The 16,564-nt window shown below is 44.1% G+C and overlaps 1 protein-coding gene across 1 annotated transcript; it reads left to right on the plus strand.

Annotated features, from left to right (window-relative positions):
- Window positions 1–2,022: 2,022 nt before the first annotated feature.
- Window positions 2,023–13,686, plus strand: syt11b (synaptotagmin XIb; the record flags this gene model as incomplete). Its single annotated transcript, XM_080857952.1, has 4 exons — window positions 2,023–2,056; window positions 10,373–11,325; window positions 12,862–12,982; window positions 13,376–13,686. 4 exons carry the CDS (start codon window positions 2,023–2,025, stop codon window positions 13,684–13,686), a joined length of 1,419 nt encoding a protein of 472 aa, XP_080714078.1.
- Between the last annotated feature and the right edge of the window lie 2,878 nt (window positions 13,687–16,564).

Below are 16,564 nucleotides of genomic sequence, written 5' to 3' on the forward strand. Positions count from 1 at the left end.
ACTGCTCAGACTTGGAATCAGTTTATCCATGAGGTTTAAGGTGCTGTTCAGGTCCATTCCAGGTTCATTCAGACTTTCAAGTCAAGTCAATGTATTCCATAGTACTCTTAATCGGGAAATTTAATTTGGTTGTTAAAACATACATAGTAGGAAAAAATCATTATACAGAATAATGTACATTCCATACATGAGGGATCACAACAGACACTAACATGAAAAAGAGAAAATAGACTATAATAGAAAAATTGCAGGGAAAAAACCCAACCCATATGCATTAAAGTGGTTGGTTATGTGCAAGAGACACAGACTGTTATCCTTAACCTCTTGGTTGTTTGATAATCATTTAAGTTGTTGCAAACTATCTCATCCAAAGACACTCACTGTCCAGTGAAAGCACACATTTTATCAGTACTTTCTGCTGGATACTGACTGTATGACCTTGGCAAGCACCAAGCCCACTGAAACTGAAGGAATGCCTCTCCCTCAGAATGTACCATTATTTGGGGTGAAATTAGAGACAATCATTTGAGATCTTGAGGAGAAATGTCAGCTATCAATATGGGGTTCTCTTCCCTTGTAGCCCAATGAAAGAGTATTTAATATGATCTTGACATGAGTGTTTGTCTTGTTGTACGGTTCTAAGATGTGCACTTAAGTGTTTCTGTTCATTGGGAAGATACAACTTTTTCATCCTAAAGTCAACTTACAAAAACTTCCCGTCACAACTAGAGGCATTTGAAGCCCATTCCTGTCCATATGTATCATGGCCTAATGTAATATTAGTAGAGGTCTTTTCTCTTAGTTCATGGAACATGTGTACTTACATGTTGTACTTGAACACCACTGACTGCCAAAGAACCTTCCTGATGGTAATAGATATGGGCTCATTTAAGCTAAATGGCCAAAGGTGCAATAGCCACTGGTACTCAGATGACCATTCCAGTCAAATTTAACGGCCTTATTCTGGAATTATCTCATATGTCATCCCCACAGCAGACAGTCGAGGGCACTGGTAGGCCTACTACACTCCTCCATCTGGACTGGGACCTTATCTGAACAAGTGACATTATAACACAAGATTGCTCTGTAGGCTTTAATGTTGGCAAGTGCTTAAACAGCACCTACCATTTTGTTCTGTCGAGGAATAAGTAGTTTAGTGCATAGGCTACAGACCTGGATGGTGTCTGTATTTTTATCACACAGTGCCTTTAAAACTTATTTGTAGGTAATAGCAACATACTACCTTCATGTACCCTCCCCAAACTTGTTTCAAAGGCTTTATTTATTTCCTTGTAATTGAAAATGTCAATTGACGACGAGCCGTTATGGCTTGGTGACCAAAATAATGAATTATGATGCCTTAAAAATTGTGTTTTTTTACGGATTATCTGTCTGTCCATTATTGTTGTGTTATCCAATTTTACATACGAGTGTGGACTGTAATTTATGTAATCAGTGTTATTTCATCTTTTTAATAAATCAGTGATGGTAAATGTGAGTTGCAAAATACAGATGATTTTGGCATAGCGGATGTATTCGAGCCTACTTCTAATATTGTTTTAAGCCTACACGTAAAACATAAAATTGTATCCTATTCTGAAAGAGGTTTATTTTTTAAAGAATAAGAGTTTGTCCTTGAAATCTTGATGGCCAAAGAGTCCTATGAGAAATCCGTGGGAACTAAATGCATTTGCCTCATTAGCAAAGCGGGCACGGAGAAATAGGGCGTGTTGTACATTATTGACACTTCTATGGGCGGTTCTAATCCCTGCGTTTGACAGAGTACCAGTGTGTCGCTGCATCCGAGCACCCGCCGTCATAGCATCATCAACTACCAGGCCAGGACGGAGCGCCAACGTGACTGGCCGAGCCGAAATCCAATTCCAGAAAACGTTTACAATTAACGATATGTAGCTATTAGACGTATCGAGATTTGGAAATAAAACAAAGACTTAGATACATCTCGTGGACTGCGGCGCAATTTTGATCATTTCAACAAACATCAACGCCTTGTCTCTCAAAATGGCTGAGATCACCGAAATCCGAGCAGCATACGGTAAGTAACAGGCCAGGTTTTACATCATAACCTAGTCGTCTTTATCGGTGAATAGCGTGTGATTTTGTGTAAGTCATTCCTTAATGCGAGGAATTGTGTGTTTTAGTAGCCTACCCTTATGGCATTGGTTTATCGGCATGGTCATTTTGTTGACGGCAGTCGGTTTCATCACCCGAATTAAGCTACTACACTACAGCCTAACCCAGCATTCAAGCGTCTTGGGTTTTTGGCATTTTTAACAGGTTTCATAAAATTGCATTTAATCTCTATTTTGTACTTGTTGTGTGATGAGAGGTCGAGAAACCCTGTGCCCCCTGAAAACGTACAAGCACACCGCTCCCATGGAGAAGGGTGGGATGCGCGGTCCACTCCCTGCTGTCCCTCTAACATTTATCAATAGGGTATTGCGTTTTCGGTCTATTATCAGATAAAGTTGGATAAACATTGGTCGATACGTAATGGTTCTGCGTGTAATTGGTCGCTGTCCAGCATAGTGTATGCACAACGGGTGGAGCTCTGCGTTTTACTTCACTTTTAAATATCATGTACAGGGGTAAAGAGGCCTTTAAATGACAGCATGGTAATGAAGACCGCTACAGTAGGTGGTTGGCTTGATTTTCCCGAGGGTTCCTGCAATGAAGGTGTCTGTATTTGTTATTGTTAGTGACATTTTGTCTAGTTTCGGTCACATAAGCTATGATCATTAATATGAACTCATGAATAGATTCATCCTCCTGGTCTGGGTGGGGTGTGAGAGCCTATTCAGGAAACAAGGGATGTCACCCCGCCACCCCATACACCCACTCACCCCCAACATACTGTGTGTCACTCCATCAGAGCACAACATCTGGATGCCATGCGCCTATCTAACAGCAGATTGTATGCATACAAGCAGAACAATTCCGGGACTAGGGATCTGAGTGATGGATCAAACTAGGTCACGCATCACGCTCTGTTGTGTGGCTGGTCAGTGTTCGTCGCATCATTAAAGTGAAGCCGATTAGTGAGACCCCTGTAGCTTAACTGGTCATCTCTGCTGGCCGTATTTGAACAAATGTTTAAAATCGTACAGTGTATGTTCCCTTGCGTGTTCTGTGCCTCTCCGGGTCTGTCTCTGTTAGTCCATGTTTGCTGCAGTAGAGGACCTTGATGATGGATGTTACAGGTTCACATGCTGTAGTGTAAGCTTTTATGTGATAACTGGGGTGCAGATTTAACATGGCCTTAATGTAATCTTAGATGAGAGAGTTCTTGTAAACCTGATTGGAAATCCGTTGCGAACACAACAGTCAGCCATTCTCTCTCTCATCCCAGCTTTAAGCTGTCACAAGGGTCTGATAATGACTGCGATGTGCAGTGGCTTCAATCCTTAAGAGACTCATAATGCACTTAACTGTATATGTCTATCATAATGTATACATAGCTCATTGCAGAAATGCCTTTACCAAACTCTTGACATCTAGATAATCTGCGTTACATAGCAGCTTTAATATAAAGCAACATAGTGCATGGTACGTGTGATATAAGCATTTGGTTTTGAGCGAGCCCCCAGCCATATGGCCACATCCTGTGATTGGCCCTGAGGGGCAGTCAAACACATCACTCTAGAAGTAGCATATGAGTGTCCAGCAATTGAATCCATCACATGGCATGGACAACTACAATTACAATTTCCATGCACCCTTTTAGAAAATATTAATATTCTGATTTTTGCCATTCCAAATTTTGCATTTTTATTTATGTTTTCCTTTTGAGGAATAGGGGCACAAGGCATTGGAGTATGTGTACAATTATATGTACAATATTTGATCTGTAGACATTAAGGCAGACAAAACTGATGTTGGCTCTGTTTGACTTTTTGAAATTGTAACTGTGAGCACCATGCAATATTTAAGATTTGGCCCAACTTTCCACCTGAATGAGCAGGACTCTGTTCCACAAGGATTTGAAATAGGCAATGCAGGCAGGAATCTCAATCAAGTCAAACAAGTCCTCTTCTCTTACTTCATTGGCTGCCTAAGGGAAGATTATTGGAGACTAGATTATTTTATATGTAGTCAGGTCATATGTTTTTTCTTCACACTGCATGAATAAAACAATAACCGACATAGTAATAGTAGCCTAATAAAACTCTTGCTATGTAGATGGTGCTTTCAACTGAAATAATTCAAATATTATTGCCAAATATGATAATCAGAGCACCATCAGAGCATTATTGTCTTAAAATGTAAGTCTTTACATCTATTTAGTGTCTATTGCTTACATCCTTATCTACTTCTAATTCTGTATACAGTATATGAACTTGTACACAACTTTAGCATCAGCCTAATGTTTGAGGGGTGGGGTGTGTGTGTGTGTTCTATATCAAAGTTATTACATTGCTCGATGAACTGGATGGATTTCACAACTTGGCTTTATAGTTAGATGCTTTGCATCATCACAAATTATGTCTAATGCATAAATCACCATACTTTCATATTCAGTTGAAAATAACAAACATGTTTCTATCACTGTGTATTTGCAAGCATCACTGAGCATGACATTGGATAGCACACTGTGTTCATTTTTGTGCAGAAACAGCATATAATTTTAAGATATGGACTGATGTTTTGAATTCAAGCTTGGAAATGTGTGGGAATTTCAGTAAGGGACAGATACAGAGAGAGAGGGAGAGAGAGAGAGAAAGAGTCTCTGTGTGTGCATTTGTTTAAAGGCTGGGGTTTAACCCCGGGGGGTGTATCTAGGCAACTGGAGCAGCTGGTTCCCTCAGATTGTTTTCCAAAATTGTGACATCATTCAACTGGAATTCCGAGCAGGGTGCCAGTGACCAATAACAGGACGGAAGGCCAGTCTCTTTGTCTAGGGATGCAGAGCTAGGCAGGAGCTAACACGGACAGCAGAGAGCATATAGAGAGCATGGCACAATGATGAGAGAGAGTTTTTTTCTTTGGAAGAAATGGGTGATGGATGAGATGTCAGGTTTGGTTCTCTCACTATGTTTATCTGTGTCTGTAGGTGTTAACCGTGAGCTTGAGGGGACTTTGTCTGTTTGTCGCTCAAGGTCCATTGCCACAACAACTGGCTTCTTCCTCATTTCTAAACAAACACACACACACACACACATACAGAGAGAGAGAGAGATGCTCGCACATCACACACACAGCCTTAGTGTATATAATTGCCTCACCTCCTCATAACCCCGTTCACCTCAGCATCCTTCCTTTCGCACACACTGGTTGACCTTACAACCTTTAACCTAACCTTTGAACCCTTATATCACCTCACCACCATGCCTCGACATATTTCACTAGACTCGTTGACACCTAGTTAGAGTAGTATGAATATAATATAGTCAAGCATCTTTAAAGCTACTTGGTTGTAAAATACCATAATATGACTAAGTGAAATGAATCTATGATTAAGACAGTATGTAGCATTTTTTGCCCGGACTATATTACTTATTTTATTTTTGCGTTATGAACATGCACCCCCAGTCTGTTGTTAAATGGTGTTCAGTCAAGCGTGTGTGTGTGGTTTTTTATAGGCCATGTAGACATGCTTTAATGTGAGCCAATGTGTCTCCTACCCACAGTTCATCATTCCGTGACAGCCGTGTGTTACTGAGCTGCACTGTGACAGGCAGAGATGCCATCACGGGAAATAAGAGCCATGGCATTTCATCTCAGTCTTTTGCATATACTCCCCAAGGGGGATGGAAGAGTGGGGGGGGGGGGGGGGGGGGGGGGGGGGGTGTTCTCTCAAACCCCAACCCCCTGCCACACACATGTAGATAGACACACACACATAAATGCACATACACACACACACACATACACACAGATTCATGCACACATACAGAGAGACACAAAGACAGACGCACGTGCAAACACACACTCACGCACATCCAGTGGACACACACGCACAAGGACATGCACACATACACACCTACACACACCACACAGATGCACGTATATACACAGATGCACACACCCACACACACATATCACCAGCCCTTTTCTGCAGAGCTAGGCTATGCCCAGGGTCCCACTGCAGTCGTAACCAAAGTCTCCCACCACACATGCTGCTGGCACATTTACGCTGTCTTTCATCAGCGCAGCAGAAGAGTCACTGCTGTGACAGTGAGGGGGCGTACATAGCAAGCAGCCTCCACCTCAGCCCCAGAGAACACCGAGCCTGCCTCAGGTCGCTGGTGAGCTCAGCGCAGCCACAAACACACTGACATATGCAGATATTTTATATTATATTTTACTGAGCTATGCGGGTAATCCTAGAGCTGCAATAAATGCCTACACTGGTGCATATCCTGCATATCTTGGAGTTTCTATGCTGGTTATGATACTTGGCAAAGTAGAATTTCGGAGTAAGGAGCATATTTTTGCTGTGCCCTGTCCCGTGAGTGTGTGTGTCCTGTCAGCTCTTTTACAAGTGTGTGTTCTGTCAGGTTTCATGTGTCCTCCACATCTGCTCTCTCTCTCTCTCTCTCTCTCTCTCTCTCTCTCTCTCTCATGTGTGTGTGTGTGAGTGTGTGTTTGTGTGTGTATGTGTGTGTGCATGCGCAAGTCTTATCTTTTGGTGTGTGTGGGTCTTTTCTGCATATGTCTATGTCTATGTCTATGTGTGTGTGTGTGTGTGTCTGTGCATGCATTTGTGTGTATGTCCTGTCTGCTCGTATATACGTGTGTGTGTATCCTGTCTGCTTGTGTGTGTGCATATGTGTGTGTGTCCCTCCCCTACTGCAGACTGGCAAGGCTGTTTGGTATGCTGCATTGTGTGCTCAGCTGCTCTTCCATCATGCCTCAGTGGTGGCACACACACCAGGACACAGGCCTGCCAGCACTCCTCCACCCCTTAGACAGACACACACACACACACACACACACACACACACACACACACACACACACACACACACACACACGCACACGCACACGCAAATGCACATGCACACCGCACGCACACACACACAGCTCTGCCCCATGAACAAAGCCTCCATACTTTATTCATACATGCACATCAAAAATTACCAGTTCAAATTTAAGATCGGTGAAGGAAAGTTCTGGAAATGCACTGGCCTGTGCCTTGATTTCCAACATCTGATCTCCTTGTGTTAGTCATACAACCCATTCAACCTAAAACTCTACCTCTTCTCCCTCCCTCATCTCCTACCACTTCACAGCAGTCACTCACTTGCCTGTCTGTCAACCTGTCTAACTCTCCTCACTGAGATAGGGACGGTCTCCTTCCTCACACCTTCTGCAGGCAGTACCCTAACTGTCTATCTCTCACAGATAAGAAAAGTCCACCTGCCACCTCTCCCTTCTACCCACCTCCAGGCTGTTATATATAGACACAGGACACACAGCCCTATCCTACCTGCAGACAGTAATGATGCTTCCACATAGACTTCGCCTAGAGACACGTCTGTTTCTGCCTGTCCCACTCATAAGCAATAAATATTGCAGTGTTCCACCTACATACTTATATACCCACGCGCACACACACACACACACACACACACACACACACACACACACACACTTAAATGGCTAGGTAGACACCACCCTATCTCTCTCATAGGCACCTACTGAACCTCTTATCAATCATGTCGTCTCTCCACCCACCTCCACTGTCAATATATAGACAACCCCCTTCCAACAGGAAGTAACCTGCCTTCCAATCCATTCTTCCTTCCAGGACAAATACATATATAGGCACATATACCCACAAGCAAGTGAAAGTGGATGGCCTCTCCATCTCTCATGCCGCCACTGCGCCCACACAGACAGTGACGTCCCGGTACGCCCATCACAGATGTGCTGATTCACGTCTCGCAGGCGCTCCTGTCATGCTGCGGGCTCCATGCCACGGGGCCGCAGCAGCGGAGCTCCGCCGTGCAGGAGGGGCTGATGATTCAGCCTGTTTGTGTGGGAGGGCTCGGGATACTGTCCGCTTCACAAGCTGGTAATAGCACACATCATCTCCGAAGGGGCCCTGAGACAAGCCAGGGGTTAGACAGTTTGTAGGACAAAAATAAGTGTTTGCAATGCAGTTTTGATTTTCTGCAGGTTTTTCTTGACGGTTCAGGAAGGTGTGTTTCTTATCCCTTGATATGATGTGCTGTTGATGTGCCATGGATTTGTACTATAAGGATATATTTTCAGATTTAATATGAGAGAAAGTTGAATGTTTGGTTTTGTCTGTAAAACAAGTTTCGCTCCACTAATTACAGAAATGGAAGATTCTAGAGGAGATGATAGAGAGAATGTGATGTTCTTAAGATTCTCAGAGTCCTATGTAAAAGGAACATTGCGGAGCACAACGGAACTCTTTATGTCCTTGCTTATGACACTGAGAGTATCTGGCCACCTTCCTGAGACACCCCTCCCGACCCCTCCCTTTCCTTGCGTCTTCACGCTGTTCACAAGTCCTCATCTCAGCCTTCAGCTCGCCCTACTTCTTCACACTCCCAGTAACCACTCACTCCTTCGCCCGTGAGCACAGACATACGCACACTAAATACAGTACAGAAATGCCTGAGCAAAATAAAAACATGTTTATCATACCCAATCTGAAATCTGAATAAATATATTAGTATAAGACATCACACAATGCAATACAAGTACACATCAATGCAGTTTGTATTCAGTAAGCTAGACAGTCTATTCTCTGCTAGTGACCATGACCAAAGACTCGCAGCAGCCTGTCGCTATTTCATTTGGCAGTAAACATTTATCTTGTCACTGCAGTACCTCTGCCTGCTTGTTCACACCGCCTACAATCCTTTCATTTGGTGAAGTTATGAAAGGTTTTGTTGTTTTGTTTAGGATCTGGCCTTTGGCTCTGACAGAAATCTCTGGGTGAGCACATATATGTAACATATGTATATGTTGTATGGCAAACACACAGATTTACATTCAGTGTCAGACTGACATTGCCTCAGGCCTAATTTATTAGTTTTATATATAAGAAAGACAATGTTGACGGATAGGCTGTGTGCACAAGCATAGAGTATTTTAGATGACAAAAATATAAAGATGCAGTGTACCACCAATACCTTTGCAGCTGGAAAAATGTGGGCACTTAATTTGTGTGTGTGTGTGTGTGTGTGTGTGTGTGTGTGTGTATTCTGTGGCTTTTATTTTGAAATTGTTCCAAAGCCAGTCTTCATGTTGACATTGAAGCACAGAGAGTGCTGCAAAAGTTGCTATTTTAAAATATTATAAATATAAAATGATCAAAAGCACTTGAGCATCCTGTAAGATCTTTTAGGTCAGGTTTGTCACTATTCAGTGGATTCAATTTACATTGACAGTGATAGGATCTAGATCTCTACTAGATTTTGTAGCAAAACTGAACATGTGGATAAATAAAGTTGTTGGGACATCCATGTTAGCTAATATTTTAATACCATAGTCTTTGAGTAGTGTGAAAACCTTTAATTGAGAGCAGCTATTGTAGTGGGGCAATCAGCAACTTTATACACATGTTAAAAAAATGATTATGTCTGTTAACAGCTTTGATCGTGTATTGGCCATAATGGACTTCAAACAACAGTGTAGAAGACTCTAAGTAGGTCTGCAGAGACACTCGAGTCTCAACAAAAACTACTTGAAAGCTGAAATGTTCAACAAAACACATTATTGATATTGATTTAAAGGTGTCATACCGGTTTATGAAGTGGATTCCTGATTACATGGCGGATACTGTTCTGCTCAGCTGTCAGATGATTAGACACATTCTTCCTACTCCTGATTGTTACCTCCAGTGGCTGAACGGTCGGTTGACTTACTGCTGGGCTGTGTAGAGAGACATGTTAGCTAACTGTGGTGTGCCTCCTGTGTGCTGCCGTCATGGCCAAATTCACACTGTCTCACAGAGCTTTTGCTTGCTGGTGTCATTGAGATCCTACAATATACAGTGGCTGAATTTTTTACCACGGCAGTCAATCTTGGCATTGACATTGTCCACCTCTGCACAATGCGATGCTCCACCTAGGTCTGTGCATCAAGGTTCTGGATGCCAGTCGGCATTCGAGGGGGAATTCAAGGGGAACATGTTTGGTTCTCTTCATTACCACCCCTCTGCAGAGAAGCTAACCAAGACTCTCATCCCCCTTACAGACTCTCCATATTGACAATAATCCATCACCTGCTCGTGCCATGTGACTTCATGTCCCTATATTTCTTTCCCCTTATTATTAATAATAAAATAATAATAAATTGACTAATGGCTGTAATTGTAGATGATGTAGCTAAGGTTATTAACTGTTGTCTCCTCTGTCCCCTCTCCTCTCAGACATGTCCCCAGTGCTTGCAGGCTTCATTGGGGCAGGAGTTTTGGTGGTCGCTGTGGTAACACTGGTCTTCCTCTGGGTGTGCTGCCAGCGCCGCCGCCGCCGGTTGACGGGCGCCTACAAGCTCCACGGCATTCAATCAGAGCCCTACAACCCCTCGACAGACCCGCCCTACAAGTTCATCCACATGCTGAAAGGCATCAGCATTTACCCGGAGACACTGACAAACAACAAGCGAGTTGTGCGACTGGCCAGGAAAGCTGGATGGAGGGGGCGCGGGGGTCGAGGGGCAACCGAGGGGGAGCAGGGCGGAGCGGTCGTGGATGCGGTCGACGGAGCCGCAGTGGCTGAAAACGGGCAGGTCCCCTACACCCACCAGCCTGAAGAGGACGGACAGTGTGAGGGCGTGAGCCGCCACCCGCCAAGGATGGAGCGCGACCTGCCCATACGGGCCGACTACAGCTGCCTGGAGAGCGGCTCGGCCCCAAGCAGCACCAGCAGCAGCGGCCAGAGCAGCGCCACGGCCACTCCCTTCACCCCAGCCACCGAAGACGAGCTGCAAAGCCTGGGCGAGCTCAGCCTTGCCGTGGACTACAATTTCCCAAAGAAGGCCCTGGTGGTCACCATCCAGGCGGCCCGTGGGCTCCCGGCCGTGGACGAGCGGGCCGACAGTGCTGACCCTTACGTCAAGATGACCATCCTGCCCGAGAAGAAGCACCGCGTCAAGACCCGCGTGCTCCGACGCACCCGCCAGCCCGTCTTCGACGAGACTTTCACCTTCTACGGCGTGCCGTACAGCGCCCTGCCCGAGCTCACACTGCACTTCCTGGTGCTCAGCTTTGACAGATTCGCCCGCGACGATGTCATTGGCGAGGCCGTGGTGCCACTGGCCGGCGTTGACCCCAGCACGGGCAAAGTGCAGCTCACACAGCACATCAGCAAGAGGAGCATGCAGGTGAGGATGTCTGTGGGTGCCAACTTGTGCCAGCTAGTGGGTGATAGTGGTTCAGGAGGTAGAGGAGTTGTTTAGCAATCGGAAGGTTGCTAGTTTGATCCCGACTCCTCCTCTCCAAGTGTTGAAGTCTCCTTGAGCAAGACACTAAACCCCCAACAGTTCCTGATGCAGGTTGGCAACTTAGACAATCTCCTCTGCTCAGTGGTGGGGGCTGTCACATTACACAGCCAATGGTCATGGGCACACACTGTCATTCCCTGTGTGGCTCAGTGTGATTTTCTCAGGATAATGAGAATGAAGGCCATGACTGAAAAGCTTTGATTCGAAAGTGATAAAACATCACTTAGCTCGTTCACAGGGTTAGGGTCAGATGTGGTGATGCTACACTAGGTGATGTTGTCCTCGATGCCATTACTTTTGAAGATATTGTTTAAGCCTGCCGACATGTAGCCAACGCTCACATTCTAGTGTCCACAACTTCGTTTTTCAGTGATTTTGCCAGGCCTCACTACAAATAGATGTGTTATCCTACTTTCTTGATCTTGTGGAGACGGTGAAAATACCAAGTCACCATCTGGACACACACAAACAGCTCCCTATCTCTCAGATGCAGTATATTGGGTTGGCCAGCCGCAAGGTCAGTGTATATTGATTTTAGGGGCCATTAAAGCCTTTACTTGCAGCTGGCCAGAGGAAGACATGCTTAAAGGCCCATGTTATCTCTGGCACAAAGGGACTTTCATGAAAAGGGTACGTCTGATCAGCCAGGCTTTCGTATGATATCACCACCAAGGCTGTCTCCTCTAATAAACGCTGGTCTCTAATGAGGACCCGTTAAGTGTGGGTTCACAGAGAGTATGGGATCCGATGGCGTCTGACTCACTTCTCTGTGTTCTAGCTAGGAAGTGCTTTGCGATAGTGGTATAACTCAGCAAGGCTGCCCTTCATGATGCCTTTGCTGTATTTTTCAAGGGTGATATTCAGTTAGCTGGGACTGAATCTTAGAAATGAATCTCTGCAAATGAGGTTCATTTTAATTAGAAACAGTTTGGGCCAAAGTTAATTAAGATCTGTTTTGATATGTTACTAAGTAGATATGCTTGAATGCTGATTCATTTATTGACATTCATTTAATTAGATACAGTCATTTTTTTCCCAGTAATTAATTTCTCTACAAGACATCACTGGAGTCAAGTTAATCTCAATCCACTGTGGCCAAAATGATAGATGTTGCTTATAATAGCGTTATAGCATACAGTAGCATAGAATACTTTTTTGAAATTTGTTTTTGTCTCTCTCTCTCTCTCTCCCTGTGTGTGTATATTGTGGTCTGATTCGTGCGTTACATCCAATATTGCTTACAGGGTAAATGCATTGAATTGCATACAACAGTCCATAGATATGGACTTTGCAGATTTTCAGAATAATTGACTGTGTGTGTATGTTAGAAAGAGAGAGAGAGAGAGAGGGAGGATGAAGATATGTACTCGTGTTAGTGTACATGCTGATTCCATGTCCTGTGTCCTGTGTGTGTAGTGTGTGAGCCGCGGGGAGCTGCTGGTGTCTCTGTCCTACCAGCCTGTCCCTCACCGGCTCAGCGTGGTGGTGCTCAAGGCCAAACACCTCCCCAAGATGGATATCACCGGACTCTCTGGCAGTGAGTGTTAATGTCATATCTATTCAATGTACTCTGTGCCAGGACGTTTCTAACAATCCAGTAGACTAAATCACTGGTAGTTTTAGCTGTTTTTAAGAAAAACTACTAAAAAATTCATCTATGTCACTAATGTAGATTTTTTAATGTTGAGTTCTCTAGGATTTAATCTTCAGAGGTTTAAAACCAGATGGGTTTCAGTTAACTAAAGGCATTAAATTAGGCAAGCTGTCTCATTCCTTTCAGTTTGACTATGCGAGTGTCCTAGTGTGCTGCTGCTTTCTCATCTCGTTCTCCTCTTCTTTCATCTCTTTTTTTCTCCTTCCATCCCCGTCTTTATCTCCTTTCCCTTTCAATATTCCCAACCCCCCCCCCCCCCACTCCTGTACTCCCCAGACCCTTACGTGAAAGTGAACGTGTATTACGGTCGCCGGCGCATCGCCAAGAAGAAGACCCACGTGAAGAAGGGCACGCTGGACCCCGTCTTCAACGAGTCCTTCATCTACGACGTGCCGGCCGAGCTGCTGCCTGACATCTCGGTGGAGTTCCTGGTCATGGACTTCGACCGCACCACCAAGAACGAGGTGGTGGGCCGCCTGGTCCTGGGGGCGCGGAGCTCCTTGCCGACTGGCGCCGCCCACTGGCACGAGGTCTGCGGCAACCCGCGCCGGGAGGTGTCCAAGTGGCACAGCCTGAGCGAGTACTAGAACCGGCTGAGAACACACACATACATACATACACACACACACACACGCAGATGTACACACACATACGCATGCACGCACCAACATGTCTCCGACACACACTAAAACGAACATGCACAAACAAACCCTCAGACAGATATGCATACATGCAAACTTCATGCCTACTTACAAACATAATACATGCACACATGCAAGTTCATATATGGAAGCAAAAGAACTCTGTACAGGTGAGATTCCTTCATCTCCTGTCTCTGTCCCACATACACACCCAAACACAGTTACACATACACACACATATATACACCCATACACAAACGCTCATACACACAAACACTCATTTTAACTCCTACATGCATATGCATTTACGCACATACATGGACACCAGAAGTTCATGCACACTGACATATGTAAGCAAAAGACCTCTGTCTGAGAGTGATCTCACTCTTCTAAACAAAGTGGACAAAGGGAACTAAACATCAGTTTCCATTCAAAAAGGACTTGAACACAAATACTGACACACTAAAAACACAAGTTGTGACACACATATACAATAACACTGTCACAAAAGAATAGTCACCATGGAGACCAAAATATGACTATGAATACAAGACTGTTATCATCTTTTGGTGGTGGTGTTTTGGGGACCGAAGCCCAAGTTTTGCTTTTCATTTTCTAATAATTGTATAACGTCGGAATTCACTAATCTCTCCTTGCACTGGTTGTATCGCATGTCAGATCAATGAAACAGATGTTTTTTTCCACAAGAAAAGAAAGACAGTGAGCAAAAAGAAGTGTTGTTGTTGAAATAGAGTGATATTTTTTTGTTCAACCAAATATAGCAAACCAGGCAGATCTTCAAGGTGTACAGCAATCGTTCTAAAAATGTGATGTCATTTCTTTTGGAAGATTTCTTTCATTGTAAGACTTGCTAATGAGCTATCAGTCATGACGATGTTAATTCCCTTGGTGACATGTCTGCTATTACTATTACACCACACTATTACTGTAAAAACAGTGTTGGGATGACGATTTCTGAGCAGACATATTTCCCCCAATCAAGCTTCTTCCCTCATGCTTCTCTGGTTCTTCAATATCAGACTTAAAACAGAATCTTTCAGAATTTTTTCACCAAGTTTACCACTAGACAGCGACTACCTTGGGATTGCTACCATAAACAAACCCTGTTTTTTTTTGTTTGTAGAAAAGGTTGTGCTCAGCTACTGTAACATACCCAATACTGCTCTGTCTTGGTCAGAATAACTAAACTGCAGCTCTCACTGTCTTCTGTGCTTTCCCATTGTGACGCAATAGGCTTGCACATCACAGCCATCTCACCGGCTTTTAAAAAACTATTACATATGAGCTACACTCCTGACTGTAGGGGGCGCAATTGAGAATTTTAATGAAGGACAGACACCCATGACTGAAATGACTGCATGTCTTCATGTACAGTATAGAATTACACTAATTTGTCAAGGCCTCCCACTTTTTTAGGTTGCCCTTTTGTATTTGTTTCGACTTTTTTGTAAGAAGTGAAATTAGTGCACCACCATTGCCTTGCAAAAGCTTTGAATTGTTCTATATTTCACGATCAGGATGATAAACGACTGTCAGGATGTCTCATGGAAATCTTGTCAAGACTTGCTGTATGTGGGTTTGAATTCATATCATCTTAGCATTTTATTTTCCCTTAGAACCCATCCATCTAAGAACCCCCTCTGTGGCTATTTTCTACTCAGTCTCAAGTACGTATTAGTTTGGTAATGGCGTTCAGTAAGAGTCTGAACCGTGGTGGAAAGTTCCCATTTACCAGGTGTCGGTCAGTGTGACTTGCAGTGGATGGGACAGACACAAGGGTGATGCACAGTGGAGAGCGGAGCTAGGGTTTGGCAAGGCACACACCCACCAGAAGGATGAGACACAGGTGGGCCACCACAGCACTGCTGTGATGTGGAAGAAGTCACTTTGACCTCTCTCTCTCTCTCTCTCTTTTTCCCATAGACTTCTTACCCAAGTGTCTGCCTCTCCTCACTCGCATCGGCCATCTTGGTCTTTATATAATTACACCTGTTACGTATACCTTATTAAAAATGAGACTACGTGTTGCATAACTCCTGTGCTGTATTAGTTTCAGTCTGCAAGATGACACAGATCCTCTGAACACAGCTGAGGCCCCTCCTGCTAACTCAGAGAGGAACGAGAGGACGAAACGGTGAAATATGAAAACATTTGCCCTCTGCGCAGGAAGCAGAGAAAATACACATACATGCTGAAAAACGGTGTCATCTCTGTTCTCTGAGGATATAGAAAAGGCCTTACTTTTGTTAATCATCATAGACACACCCTTACACACACCCTTATGCACACATCGGCATAGTCTGTCAACAGTGCTGTAGTGTGAATTATAGTATTGTTTTTGCCAAGGCACTGTAGGCTCCTGTGAAAACTGTAGGGTCGTGTGAAGACTGTTGGCTCCTGTGAAGGTGGCACAATTTAGTACGAAACACCTGTGAACTTCACCACCAGTTTCATCATCATTTACCAGGTGTTAAGAAAGCCTCAGCTTGATAACCCAACCCTGCATATTTCGTTTGTTTGTCTGTGTTTACAGAGACACACGTGGGAGCCAATTATTTACATTTGTTTCTTAGTGTCATACATCAGCATTTTTTGCCACAATGAAAGCTGTTTTATTTTTATTTGTATGGATGTTTTCTGCGTTGGCAGATTCCTTGTAGCTTTCTGCTGTAGGTGGTGCTAAGGGATATTTGGACACATTGGAAGGCTAAGTGCTCTCATAACACACATGAGCTTAACTCCCTGCCAAGTCAACGCCCTCTTAAACTCCTTTCACTCCTCTGAGCCTAGCCTTCACATCCAA

The sequence above is a fragment of the Sprattus sprattus genome (genome assembly GCF_963457725.1).
Source record: "Sprattus sprattus genome assembly, chromosome: 19".
In the NCBI taxonomy this organism is placed as follows: Eukaryota; Metazoa; Chordata; class Actinopteri; order Clupeiformes; family Clupeidae; genus Sprattus; species Sprattus sprattus.